Source organism: Camelus bactrianus, chromosome 8 (genome assembly GCF_048773025.1).
Source record: "Camelus bactrianus isolate YW-2024 breed Bactrian camel chromosome 8, ASM4877302v1, whole genome shotgun sequence".
Classification (NCBI taxonomy): Eukaryota; Metazoa; Chordata; class Mammalia; order Artiodactyla; family Camelidae; genus Camelus; species Camelus bactrianus.
In genome coordinates this window covers 20,475,264-20,490,298 of record NC_133546.1, presented here as the reverse complement: position 1 = coordinate 20,490,298, position 15,035 = coordinate 20,475,264, and the positions used below count along the sequence as shown (strand labels likewise).

Sequence of the window (15,035 nt, the reverse complement as noted above, 5' to 3'; positions counted from 1 at the left end):
TTTTACTAATAAGAGTAGTTTCTGTACTTTCTGTGTTTGTTGTTGTTTTGTTCTTTCTCTCCCTTTTTTTTTTTTCCCTTCACTGTTGTTTGGGAAGAGCCCTGAGGAAGTGGGGTTTATTATAGGGTGTGCCAGTCAGGCTCCCACTGTAATGGCAAGATGCATTTTTTCTTGATTCATTCCCTGAGGACCTTGCCTCTGCCCTCAACATGGGTGTTACTGATGAAGGAGCAGGCTTTGAGACACAGAATCTCAGTAGCAGCGGATTCACAGACAAGTGAAAAGAGAGGGTTCTGTTTTTTGTTTGTTTGTTTTTTCCCCTCAATATTACAAACGTGTCTAAATATAAACCAGAGAAGTGGTATCTACTATCTTTGAATAAATCGGTACCATACATCTATGTTTTCATAGAAAAAAGATCTGACAAAACTAGTCTCTAGTTAAGTCAGTGTCAGTAGATAAATTTGTTAAAATTGCAAACAGGTACTTTTCCATTTACTTGTATTGTTGACAAAGCATTACCCTTACTTCCAAGTGGAAGGGTATTTAAAACCATAATTTAAATCTTAAGTTTATTTTAAGTTTTTTCCAAAAATTGTTTTTAAAATTTTACTTTTATCTTAGCATAAGGGTAATCATGGTACTCAAGTGTGTATTTCAAAATATTTAATTGACAGAATGAAAGTTGCTTTTGAGCCTTGATTTCTACTTTCTATTATTTGCCATTAGTTCATTGACTTTCAGATTTTCAGCCTCAGTTTACCCATACCATTTAGGTTATTTTGCATGACTTGAACAATATTTAAGTTTTCTGTTTTGATCCTTGTAGCAATTATGATTAGTTTCTTTCCTCCTATTTTAAAACTTTTAACTTCATTGTATCTACAAATACTGCAGATATTTTAAGCATATTGATGAACATGATAGTTTTAACATTGATCTCTTTTAAACATGATTCTGTATGTTTTACCCTGCCTGACTTTACATTGGCTTATGATCTATGTGATGACGTTAATAGGCCAATTTGCATTAGTTTTATAAGTAAAATTTCGACAGAACACTGTTTTAAAATTTTTATTATCTCTTGGGAATATTCAGTACTTCCAGTATAGAATGATATAAGCAAAACCAGCTACATACTGAGATGTGTTTGCCTTAGGTAACTACTGCTCACATTATACTAGTAAGTTTGAACACTAATCAAGAACCTCCAACACAGGCATCCTTACTGAAGGGCAAAGTGAGAATAAAATGCACTTGGGAGTCAGGTAGTTACTGGTTTCTGCCCTTGCTAAACCCAAAACTCCACTGTTACTCAACTTTTCTTGACCTAGGTTTTTCTTCTTTCAAAATGAAATTAATCATACTTCTCATGGTTTTTATAATTATTAAAGGAGAAATAGTATGAAAATTGACTACTACGCCTAACACAAAATCCGTGTTCAGCAAATTAGCTTCCTTTTCCTTTTTTTTTTTTTAAATCTTCCTTCCTATTTCTGTGCCAAAGAAAGGCAGTGTAATTAATAGCAAGTTAACACTTAAAATCATTTTGTGAATCAGGAGAAGTGTCATGGTTGGGGGTAGGGCGTTGATTGACCTTACAAAAAGATTGCCTGTGGGATATTGCTCAGACAAGGTATCTTAGGGCAGAGTTGTGGTATAGGCATATATACATGTGTTTAATATATAGGCATACTATAGACAGATATACATAACACTTTACATATGAGAAGGAAAGCATACTTCTAGTAAAAGGGTTGAAATAGGTTAAACCATATGAAGCATCTGTTTTTGTATGACAAAAGTGATAAAATAGTAGTAGTTTCATATGTTCAAACAGACTCCTGCTTAGAATATCCAGATAAGAAGATAGATATCAAGAGTTAGTCTTGTATTTTCTATTAGGAAGTTTTCTGGCATGAACAAACAGTTCATTTTGATCAAGTCTGGATGACCTTTTTTTTGTTTGTTTCACTCTCTTGAGTGGGGCAGAAAACTAAAAACCTTGGAACTATTTCAGAATATCAGGGATACGTTCTTATAGACTTAACATTTAAATAATTATCAGAGCTATTTTATAAGCTTACTCTTACAGAACTGTATTAGATATTGCTGTCCCCAAACTAAAGAAATTAAGTGATTATCCCAATAAAATAAACATACAAACATACCTAGTAAGTGACAGTGCTAGAATTTGAACCCAAGTCTTCCAGATTTCTTGTTTTTGGCCCCTCCCTTCTATTTCCCTTCTTCCAAGTAACTAAAGTCCTATCAAATCAAAAACCTACATTTCTCATAATATTTTTCCCCATAAGATTGGCTTGAGATATGGGAATCTCCCCTTTGCTGGCAGATTTTTTTTCTATTATCTTTAAAACAGTAAAAAAAAAAAAAAAAAAATCAGTTCATAGTTGCCTAATAGAAAATGAAATAACAGTTTTAGTTTATAAATATAGCAGATGTTTCCCCTCTTACTCACTTTAAGAATGATTTACTTTCTCTCATATAAAGGTCCAGGATGCACTTTTATCAAAGGGAAATCCTTAAGATAGCTGGAAAGAATAGTATGTACTAATATACAGTTTTTAGTTCTTCCACAGAAAAGCAAAGGGAGTGCAAGGAGGGCGGGGGTGGCAATTGAACAGCCAAGTGTTCGCCTCTTGGGCTTGAACCGCTGTATAGCATCGGATGTAGGTGATACAGCGTCCAGTTTTGTGCCTTCTCTTAAAACATGCTTTTTATAGCCTGTAAATATTGAAGAAGAAGATCTCAGCAATACATCTAAATAGATGAAGTAATAGAATTATTTTTGAATTAATGCTGGCCTTTTAAGTATAAATGCAGCTTACGTCATACGTAGATCAAAAACTTAGCTGTTTTATTGTTCTTTTAAGTGGCAGAAGTAACTGCAGTTGAGTTCTTTACAGCTTTCAGTTGTTTACATGATGGACTAACCATGTGTCTCTTTCCATGATTACACTGCGGTTTACTCAACGCAGTCCTACATTTGCTGATAGTGTTCCTGCTCGTTAGCATGTCTTTCTCCCTTCTTTCTCTGCCTCTTCAAATGCTACTACCCTTCAGCGTTCTGTTTACTTACGCATTTTGCATCATTGTGTCAACACCCATTTCATCCTTTTCAGAATCCTCACACCACATGTAGTCAGTAGAACAGTTTAGTTCTTAATTAGAAGGTTATGTAACCATCTACTGAAAAATTAACTAGAAGTTACTTCCTTAACATCTCTTTTTTGTTAAATCATGGAAAGAAAGAAATTTCCCACGCAGTTCTGCTTTTCCCCAGGTGCGTTTTGATGGTTACATCACTCCAAAATACTGTAGGCTAGGGGGCTGCAACCCTCAAATTGACCAATGAAATCTTTCCAAATTGAGAAAGAAGGAGAAATACCTAGATTTGGGCATCCCCAAAAATAACTAACATAAACTACAAACCATTGTTACTGACTTAACAGGTATTTATGAGCTGGGGTTGACCCTGTATGCTAGGCCCCCATGGGAACATGGCATGACGGCTGCCGGGAGCACAGGCCTCAGCTCCTGTGCGTGGAGACAGGAGAAGCGGCGTCTGACTGCTGCGTGAGACACATTGAGCAGCCCATGTTGTCAGTTCCAGTCTTAGTTGAATGACTTTGATTAGAGGTTCTTAGTAAAATTCAGGCTACCTGGTTGTTTTTACTATCACTCAAAATTTTGCTACATAACTAGATGATTATCTCTCTGTATCTCTCTGTAAATTCTGTTTTGTTCTTGTTAAGTAATATTGCCAACTTAATTAATCATCTGGGGAAATACAAATAAGCATTTAAAAATTAATGCAGGATGCTGACCCAAAAAAGTATTCCTTCTCTGTAGAGAAATGCATTTTTGTTTGGAGAATTTTAATTTAGGGAGAAACAGAAATCACTTAGTGAGGAATGGCTTTGATATCTACATTACCTGTCAGAGGGTTATAAACTTATCCTTTTTTTTTAAAGATCTATGTAAAGAATATATATAATTATAAACCTATGTTTTTATGCTTAGCCACTTCAAATCACTGGGCTTGACTAGGTAGTCTATGAAGACCCCTCTCAAATCTTGCATTCTAACTTTAAAAAAAAAAATTATGTGATTAGATGCCTTTGAAAGTTCAGCAGGTTTTACGGGGAGAATTATGTCCTTTTTTTTAGTTTAATATATTTTGTTAGCATTTATCAGAGTCAAGCAAAAGATAGTTACTGAATTAGTCAATTTAAAATTTGTATGTCTCCTGAGTTTGCAGTTATACATCTGTGAACTTTTCCTATAAATATATTCATACATACATATATGTACACAATGTGTAAGAATATTCACTGTAGTTGTAGTAGTCTCTGTAGCAGCAAAAGTTTGAAAACAACCTAAATGTCTATCAGTAATAGATAACATTAGAAATTGTGATTCATGTGTGAAATGGAACACTATGTAGCCACTAAAAAGAACAAGGCAGATTTCTATATATTAATCTGGGATTATTACTAGAGCATATTAAGTGGAAAATGCACAGACTACTGTAGTTTGCAGACATATTATCATTGACAAAACATACACATATACCAAAGTATGCCTTCTCCATACAGAAAGGAGTTCGTCTGGAGGATCTCGATTTAGGCAAGAACATAGATTTCTTAGCAAAGAGTATTTATTTATTTATATACAAACACACACACAGAGAACTTAAGCACACACGTTTGTATGTACATAGAACGTGCCCTAGAAACTAGTGGTAGCCCTAAAATGACCTGGTATAAGAATGAGAGGCAGGCTTTTTACCCTTTTTTTTTCCTTGGTACTATTTAAAATTTGTACTTGACTTTTCATCCGTATCCCTTTATACTTTTAAAAATTTTGTTCAGTTTTTGGTTAAAAAGTAAGATTTTCATGACTTAGTAGCCAAAGCTGTAAAATGAAACTAGTCTGCCCTAAAGCAAAGCTAACTGAGATAAAATGGTGTATGTTTAAACCATTTTTCTCCTTTGGATAGGGAATGAGAAGTTCCTTCAAAGTCAAGATGTTATAGCTGTGGAACATATTTTAGCACTTTAGTCAACGTCTGTGAAGCCATGGCTGTAGAACCCTCATTGGCTATGTATCTGTGCCCCTAAAAATGTTGCAATTTGTTTTCTCCCTTTCTTCTGTTTCCTTATCTCCATGTCTTTCCCACTTTACCCTTACTACAGTTTGCCTATTCAGATTTAGCTTGGGGTAAAATGAATCCTGCTTTTTATTTGAGTTCAACGGTTTAGACTCATCAACTTTTCCTCTTCATTTGCTTTCTTGCTGATTGAATCATCAAAGTCTTTTGTTTTGTTTTAGATGATTAATAATCTTTAACTCTAGTATATTACTTAGCATTAATCAAGAATGCTAGTTATCCACTGAATATGACAGTCATGACAATTTCTAATAGGAAGTCAAAACTGATTGCTTACTGTATATATAAAAATATCTTAAAAATGTATAAGCAGAATATTTGGATTGTATAATTTGTAATTTCATTCAGAGTAATGGAGTGAGACTTATCCCAAAAGTTAAACTAAATCATAATTATATCCTACTTTGTCCCCTAAATTAATTATTTATTTAAGAAATTAAAAAGTAGGAAGGGAGTCTCTTACTTCTACAGTTATTTGGTAAGCTTTAATTGAGAAGCAACCTGAAGCATTAGATATGATAGGGAATACAAAATACATAATTAGAAATACATGTATGTAAACACTCAAAATGTATTTTTCTGCATATTTTCTATACCAGCCTCCAACATAAAATAAGTATATCAAATTATAGTTTATTAAAGTTTCAGGAAAGTAATTAAGTGAACTAATGAAATTCCTCCATGATCTCTTAAGTGCTTTCCTAGTATATAATGAAGAGGTGTAACACTTTCATACTCATTTGTGGTTTTCTGATTTGCAGGTGTAACAAGTAACACTATCCAGCCCACTCCACAGACTATTTCGGCCATTGATCCCGCTCTTTTCAATATAGTTTCCCAGGGTAAGTCAGCTGACTGTTTTATGAGATATACTGTATCTCCTATTTTGGGGCATTCTTCTGTAATTTTTTATCATAGGAGTGCCTTGTATTTGAACATCTAGGTAATCTGAAACCCACTTCTTTGAATGCGTACATTCACTACGTACACCAGCAAACGAGATTTTTTTTTTTTATCAAAAATACCTAATTCCAAAGGCATTCCTTTTTTTATGTAACTTCTTTTTTTTTTTAATATATTGCTGGATATATTGGCGCAAATATGTTATCAAATGCTATCATGGAAGCTTCTACTAGATATGTTTAGTCCAGGATTACCTTATGTTGTGATTATGATCTTCCTAATCTGCACTGAGTTCTTAGATTATCTAAGAACAGAGGAACTGACTATAATTGAAGACAAAAATCTCTGAGGATAATTATTTTTGATTGGTTCATAGACTAGGTGATTGGTTTGTTGATTTTAATCTTTCCAACTTTTCTGACTTCCCCCTCCCCCCAGTAGATTGTTGTGTTTGTTAAATTTGGTCTCTTTTATTCAGAGTTTTCTTCCTGTGTCTGATGAGATTAGTGCTTTAATGTTTAGAATGGAGACCTTGATTGATTATTTTCAGTAGCTTTTATTGGATTTCTCCTGATACTATGTCTGCAAGTCTGTTTTTCCCACTTAATTTTTCTGTTCTCTCCTAAGAGTGGGAACAGGCCATTCATCTTCCTCCTGCATCTCAGCCATGGATGAGGAGAGCTCTTCCCAGAGGGGGATGGCAAGGGATGTACCACACATAGCTTGTCAGTCTGACCCCGTCCAGAAAGTGAATTCCACAGTTTTAGAGAGACATTCTCTGTCTTTCTTGCGTGGGTTCTCATGTGAAAGATGGGAAGCCATTAGGGCTGAGGGTGAACAGGTATGCAGAGGTTGATGGAGTTGGGAAGGATATGAAATTAATACACATATTTTTTTAGACCAGCTCAGTAAAGACCCCCTACTCCCACATCTCATATGGCTCAACCCTCTCAGAAATTTCTCTGGGTGGGAATTTTCTTCCACCCTGTTTTATCTAACAGCATACCTGCCTTCAGTTTCTTCTTTCGTAGAAATTTATTTAAATCTCTTGTCAATTCTCCTTTTTCAGCTTTTACACTCTATTTCATCTTCTCTGCTTTTCCTTTTCAGTTTTAGAATTTATTTCCTTTTGTTTTACTTTATTATTTTAATATGGTTTCAGAAGGAAGAATAATCAATTATGTGTGCTTAGTCTACCATCTAGAACCAGAACCCTGGAATTCTTTACCCAACTAAACTGTCAGTTGTGAGGGCAAGTTAAATATTGTTAAATAGGAAAGGATTCTGAAGTTTTGTGTACTGTATACCGTTTCTAAGGAAGTTAGCAGGAGATATACTCCATCAAGAAAAGAATGATAACCAAGAAAAGAAATATGAGATACAAGAAATGGTGAAATTAACCTTAGGTCACTTAAAGAAGAAAAATTCCATTGACAGCTTTTCCATAGGCTTGAAAAGCAGTTGCTCTGATTGGAAAATCAGGATGGGGGTGGGTGGGTGGGTAGAGGCATAAATTGGGAGTTCAGGGATTTGCAGATACTAACTACTATATATAAAATAGATAAACAGCAAGATCCTACTGTATAGCACAGGGGATTATATTCAGTACTTTGTAATAGCCTATAATGAAAAAGAAAATGAGAAGGAATATATATATATAAACGTGTATATATATATAACTGAATCACTATACTGTACACCAGAAATAAACACAGCATTGTAAACTGACTATACTTGAATTTAAAAAAAAAGAAAAAAAATCAAAGAGCTCCCCTCCTTTAAGAAAAATCAAATGAATTTCATGCAGTATATAGAATAAGAAACTGTAGACTATGAAAGACATGGTTAAGAAGCCATAGAATTCCTCTCCCAGGAAGATCGAAAAGATCCAAGAAAACGTTTTAAATTATACAAGAAATTTCAAGTAAGAAACAAACTAAAATATGCCATGATTTTTGAACAATAATAGAATTATGAAATACAAGAAAAGGGATTTTGTTTGACTTGGACACAAAGCACATTCTCCTTGGCATAGGCTTATCACAAACAGAGTAATTTATTCAGGACAGAATATAAATCAACACTGACAAGTGAAGGTAGAGAGAGTTTTCTGAAAGTTGAAAGGTGGAATAAAAGAAAGAAAGCTGTTAGGAGGAGTGTCCAAAAGTGAGTTGCTGCGATTTTTTCTCTAAAGTTGACAGAATGAGAAATAGAAGATAAAAATAAACAACAAAGGAATTTAAAAGAACTAATAAGTTGAGGAGGAGATAGGGCAAGGGGGGAGGAAAGGGTAGTTTAAGTGAGCTAAATCCTTTCATAGCAGAGTGTTGGTGGTTAAAGTCTAAAAACAGATAAAGCAAGCAACAGTAGTAGAAGCTTATCAATTGGCACTAGAGAAATAAAAAAATTGAAATAATTTTAAAGTGGGGTGGGGAGGGGCAAGATAGATGACTTTATTTATTTAAGTATATGAATTATATCAAGTTTGTGCTCTTTTCCTGTTTTTATTAAAAGCAGATGAGTTATAAAACCTAAAATTGAGAGCTACAATGGCCTTTGAATCCTGAAAGGCCTAGTTTAAGAGTATTTGTATGTTTCATGGGGGAACATGGTGCTAAGGTAGGAAGAGCAGGTAAGGAACCTGTAATAAACTGGCAAATTACCCAGGAACATAGTGGAAAATATCTATTAGTAGACAGATAACCTGTCCAGCAAATACTCTGTTCCTCTGTTAAACTTGTTTTCCAGATTCCTCTCTGTAGTCCCATGCATCTGAAAAAGCTCTGCCTAAAATCTGATATGAAAATATCTGAAAGAGAATAGACAGAGAGAACAGTGAAACAGAAAAAGGAATCCAGAAATCAGGCCACACAGCATGGGAATTAAAATAATGACAAAGGTGGCATTTGGATCAATGTGGCAAGAATATATATTCAAAAGTGATGTTAGAAAAAAAAATATTAGGTACTATCCCCCAGTTCTTGCATCTCATTTGGTTGTGTCTTAACAGGTTTGACAATGAAAAGTAATAAGCTGCATACAGTGAAAGATTCTCTCTCCCTCATTATACTGTTAAAATACAAGTAATAGATCTGGAAGAAATTGATACTTAAAAAATAAAAAATTAATGTTCAGAGCATATATAAAGAGTTCCTACAAATGAATATGTAAAACTTAATTCAATAGAAAAAGAACAGGCAGGGAATGTAAATACTGTTAGAATGACTCATGCTGCTGGTGGGAATGTAAATTGGTAAAGCAACTTTCAGTAGCATTATGTCATTATCAGAATTGCAAATATTTTTTTGACTCAGCTATTCCACTTTTGGGACTCTATTTTAAAGAAATACTAAACATGGGCACACAATGTATTTACAAGGATATTTTATTTCAGCATCACCTCTATTAGTAGAAAATAATTTTAAGTGCCTGTTAATGAGAAATTATGGTCCATCTGTCTTACGGAATACTGTACACATATTAAAAAAGAATATGGTAACTCTCACGTGAAAAGATCCCCAAGACATACATAGTAAGTCAGAAATCAAGTTGCGGAACACTTTGTGTGTATATATATGTGTCTGTGTGTGTGTACGCGCGTGCACCTGTGTTGTGTATATATATATGTCATATGACCCTTTTTGGGGAGAAAAAATTAAAGCAAAACTTTATCTTCCAATGTGTACATATGTATGAGTGCATAGGGAAGTCTAAAGTCCACACAAAACTAAAAATAGTGGTTTCATAACCACTGCCACCACCATTACCACCATCTCTAGTACTTCCTGTACCCATTCTTGCTACATTTTTCTCCTTAGTGCTTAGCACTTACCACCTTTTAATACACAGGTTGCATATGTCTCTGTATTAGTATTAGTATATATTAAATATTTTTGTAATGAGTTTGAGCTGACTGTTGTTGCCATGTGTCCTGCCAATGTCTGGATATAAGGGTTCAGTCCTGGGCTTTATATATACCTCCAAGATTTGCTGCAGGTCAGATGCTTCCCGTAGGATTCTGCCTATGCCTTCCATTCAAATCAGAGGATAACAGAGGACACTAGGATCAGATTATCTAAGGTCTTTCACGTGAATTTATAGAACTTCCTTGTTAAGTAGGAAAGAGTCTCTAAAGACCCCTTTTGGAAATATTTACAATTACTTGTTCGGTCCTTTGTCATGAGGTGGATAAATCAACCTTGAAAATGGATGCTTCTGTCAGCCGAGCATGCAGGGATTTCTCTTTACACCAAGTCATGTTGTCTTTGATCCAGTGCTGACCGAGGCCCTTCACGCTGGAATAGAGGACTTGGCTGACAGCTCTAGCTGCCCTGTTCCTGTCCTGCTCTGTGATAAAGACAGTCTTCTCTGAAGCCATCTGGAACTTACATAAAGCGCAGATTTCAGAAAAAAGATAGTATTAGATTAGATTAGACAGCCTCTATCATTTTTTAAATCCACAGTGTGCTCTCTCTGGTTCTGATTATGGCTTCCAGTAAATTTTAGTGATAGAAAAAACAGCCTTCATTTGGGTGCATCAAGGAATATTTACTGGTCTTGAATATAAAATCAGATGAACTGAACAGTTATTTTCTTTCTGAAATCTGTTTTCCATTCTTATATCTTTGTTTGTCACTTTCTCTAGTTTTTAAATGCTAATTTAAAAGAATCCTAATTAGGAAGCAGATTTTATTTTTATTAAATATTAATTTATATGTTTTATTATTAATGACAGATAATTTTTAAATGAAAGAAAACTTGAAGTGTTACAAAACAGCAAAAGTAAATTATTTGACATGGTTTTTTAAGTTCTTTATATTTTGAATTGTTAAAAAAACTAACATATATAAATCTGTAAATTGTAATTTGCATCTAAATCTTTAAGTTGTTTATTATCATCTTTTTATTATATTTTACATGACAGTTATATAATTTGTCATGTGTCTGTAAACTATATATTACATATCTGTAATTATAGTTTTTTGTTAAAATATTTTCATTCATATTTATAAATACTGAAATTATTTCATAAAGATGCAATATTTATGTTTTTGTATTGCAATATTTGTGTTTTAAAGTTGTTTTATCATTAGTAGATAAATTTAGTTTTTTTAATTTTTATTTATTTTTATTTTTAATGGAGATGCTGGGTATTGAACCCCAGGACCTCATGCATGCTAAGCATGTGCTCTACCACTGAGCTATACCCACCCCCCTGAAAAGTTTAGTTTAAAAAAACTAAAATAGTAAGAGTTCTTGCCACTATACACATTTTATCTTATTAGTAAATAAGTGATATGTCAGCAAAACAGTGCTAAAGCTGATGCTGTAAAAATAAGATTAGTCCTTAGCATTAAGACTTTTTTCTAGTAAGTCCAGTAGATTCTGGATGGATGCCTTATGTATTTAAAGACTGCCTGGAGATAGGAGGGTCAAGTGTTAAAGCACAAAATGAGTAGTGTTAAAGTAAACTCAATTTTCAAAGATGCCACATTCACCTAGATAGTGTGTGTAGATCTGGGTGACTAGAGCCTCTTACTATACTTTGACAAACCACTGAAGAATCTTTCAAGAAAAAAAAGTACAAGTGGAAGCGTGCCTGCCTAAATTGTCAATAGAATTTCAGGACAGTTGTTTTTTAGGTTTAACAGGTAACAAATGCCAAATCACTAAAATACTGAAAACAGAATTGCAGAGAAACTGTTTTTGATTTTTAAATATATAATTAAATTTTACTAGTTTATTCATTTGTATTTCTTGCTTTTTAAGCAAGACCAGAATTCAAGGAAATTACACATTCCAATTTTAGAAGAACTTACTTTAATCTCTGATTCACAACAGTAAGGATTAGCTGTTAATGTAATCTTTAATAATACTAATTCAACAAATATTTGAGACTTTGTAATATACTGGGCTAATTACTTATGTAAATATATAAGTACATTATCTTAAAATCTGAAATTTAATTAATGTTTAAGTCTGTATGAACTTAATTCATTTTTAAATGTGGGAAATAATTTAAAGTACTGATAGCTTTTTTATGTTCATTTGTTATTCAGCATTTATAGGTGCCTGACACTGGGCTAGAAACTTTAAGATACATTGTTTCAGTGCTAGGTTTTGAAAATTTTAAAAATAATAATTTGGATAAGAAGTTATCATCAGAGTACCTGGAATTGCTATGTGCTTTGAAGTCCTTACCGAGGGAATGGCAGAGTTTTCATTTTATGCTGTAATATATGGCAAATTTAAAAGCAACTAGAGTCATTCTGTTTATACCTATAGGCTTGTAAACAGAATCAAAAATATTATCTGTTTGTTGTAGTCTGTGCGCCCAGCCTTCTGATCAGTTCTCCTTAGATTCCTCATAAAAGTTTCTAAAGGATTTATTTCAAAAGATAAAACATAATGTAAGTTTCTAATTTCATCTTTAGAAATAGATGTTCAAGTATATTCAAATCTTAGATTAAATGAAATGTTTTCAGTGTGGTTTTTTACCCGAATTATTTAGTTGGGCTCTACCCCATATTAATCATATGTGTCACTAGAAAACTTGCTTAGAATAAATTTTGGACAAATAATTGGTAAGGGATGTTTACATGTTTAATTATTTAGTTTAATGATATATCTTAGTTAAACCTTAGAGTTTTATATATGGATGGCATAGAAATGTAAACTATTTTCAGTTGCTTAGGGAAAAAAGATGACATGTAATTTTTTTTTGCGTAAAGTTTGTTACTTAATTTTTTTTGAAGATTATATTTATATTCCAGTTCAAGTGAGGGTTGAATGGTTTAGTCTGCATGTATTGTCCCATGGAAAGAGAGGCTCTGATTCTGACATAAATACCAAAGCTACTCTCCTTGTTTTATACAGAACATATTTGCAATTTTTTGCAATTTGCCAAAATGTAAAGGCTTCTAGTTTATTACTTCTGGAGGAAAAGTTACTATGTATTGGCATATATATGGTTTATATTAGTAATTTAAAATTTTAAAAGCATGAAGAAAATTAAATACAACTGGGGATTAGGGAAAAAATCTTCGTGTTTTTATATAACCTTAAATATTTTCTGTAATCATGAATGTGAGTATTTACCTAACTTAAAACAACACCTTAAAAAAACAAACAAAACAAAATACAAAACAGAAACAGACTCATAGACATAGAATACAAACTTGTGGTTGCCAATGAGGCTGGGGGTGGGAAGGGTTAGACTGGAACTTCAAAATGTAGAATAGATAAACAAGATTATACTGTATAGCACAGGGAAATATACACAAGATCTTATGGTAGCTCACAGAGAAAAAAATGTGACAGTGAATAGATATATATGTTCATGTATAACTGAAAAATTAACTCTACACTGGAATTTGACACAACGTTATAAAATTACTATAAATCAATAAAAAATGTTAAAAAAAAAAAAGAACACCCTTTATTTTCTTTATAAATATCTTAATCACTCTGTTTTCCTTCTAGGAGATATCCGACTAACACCAGAGGACTTTGCTAGAGCTCAGAAATACTGCAAATATGCTGGCAGTGCTTTGCAGTATGAAGATGTCAGCACTGCAGTGCAGAATCTGCAGAAGGCCCTCAAGTTACTGACTACAGGCAGAGAATGAAACCTTTGTGCGACAGATCCATGCATTTTTGGCTTAAAGAACTAACAGTCCATTACTCTATCTTCAGCCTATCAGGAGCACAGTTTTAAGGAAGATTTCAGTTCCATTGACTATAACAATGAAATCTGTGTCTGTGTATCAGATTCCTGTTGAAGCATTCAGCAGCAGCCTCAGCCAGTTTTCATTGTCCTTTTAGTGGATCCAGTAATCTCTGGGTACATAGGGCTGGCGTGGGCAGGATCCTGAAAAATGGCCATTAAACCCTGCTTGTTCAAAAAATGAAAACACACTTCTATAAAATGTATTGGGAATGAGCTTTGTATATTAATTTACATAAATTAAGAAATTTCTTTAAATCTGTAATTTGGATAAACAGACCATATTACTTTGCTATAAAATTCTAAATTTAACTTTTAGTTAAGATTGCCAGAATATTCTAGATTAGAAATCATGTTTTTGTTTTCCTCGGGACTTATAAAACAGATATGAACATCCTAAACTCTTAGATGAATCTCAGAGAGATTATGTTCAAATTTCAGTTTATATTCATACTAAATATAGCTACATTAAAAGTTAAAATGTTCATGGAAGGAAATAAGGTAAAAGAGGTAGAATCAGTTTTAGACTTAAGAATAATATTGGTTTCCCAGCTGTTTTCCCTTATCCATTGAAGCTTAGGGTAAATTGATATTTGCTTCATAGGCAGTTTGACTGCATGTATTAGAGAATGAAGACAAGACATTTATAGTAATGCCTGGAAACTTGGTGCTTTGAGTTAAGGTTCTCCTCTGCTGCTATGGGATGGATTCCATAGAGTATATAGCTACAGATGATGCAGAAGATTATGAGAATGTAGAATCTCAGTTGTTAAGTTGATAAGTTTTGTGGGGATTTAGGGACTTACTGTGTCACCTGCATTTGTGCTGTGTAAACAATAAATACAAGGTTTCTTTTAACTAGTTCAGTTTGTTACAGAGCCAGATGTCTGTTTTGCATGCTAAAATTGTCACTTTTTTTAAGTCATTATTTTTAGTTTCAAGAATGTGGACATTTCTATAGTAAGAAACAATTTTTAAAAAGAGAGAAGTTTGGCAGATTTACCTGAAATTTATCTGATCCATAGTATTCATTCCACTAATTGGAATCCTTTAACAAAGGGGTCAGCAAACTTTGGTCCATGGGCTGGCAACTTGTGTAAATAAAGCTTTATTGAAACAAAATCATATCCATTTATGTATGCTTTCCATACTGCAGAATTATATGGACTGCAAGTCTAAAATATGTATTATTTGGCCCTTTTAGAAAAAGTC

General features: G+C 33.3%; 1 protein-coding gene across 1 annotated transcript in view; it reads left to right on the top strand.

The window, feature by feature from the left end:
- Positions 1–14,684, top strand: part of VTA1 (vesicle trafficking 1) — a 61,449-nt gene extending 46,765 nt beyond the window's left edge. Inside the window, exons 7-8 of the mRNA XM_010965649.3 lie at positions 5,956–6,036; positions 13,580–14,684. Coding sequence (XP_010963951.2) covers positions 5,956–6,036; positions 13,580–13,725 — 227 coding nt within the window. The 3' untranslated portion in view covers positions 13,726–14,684. The remainder of the gene's footprint in view (positions 1–5,955; positions 6,037–13,579) is intronic.
- The last annotated feature ends 351 nt before the right edge of the window (positions 14,685–15,035 follow it).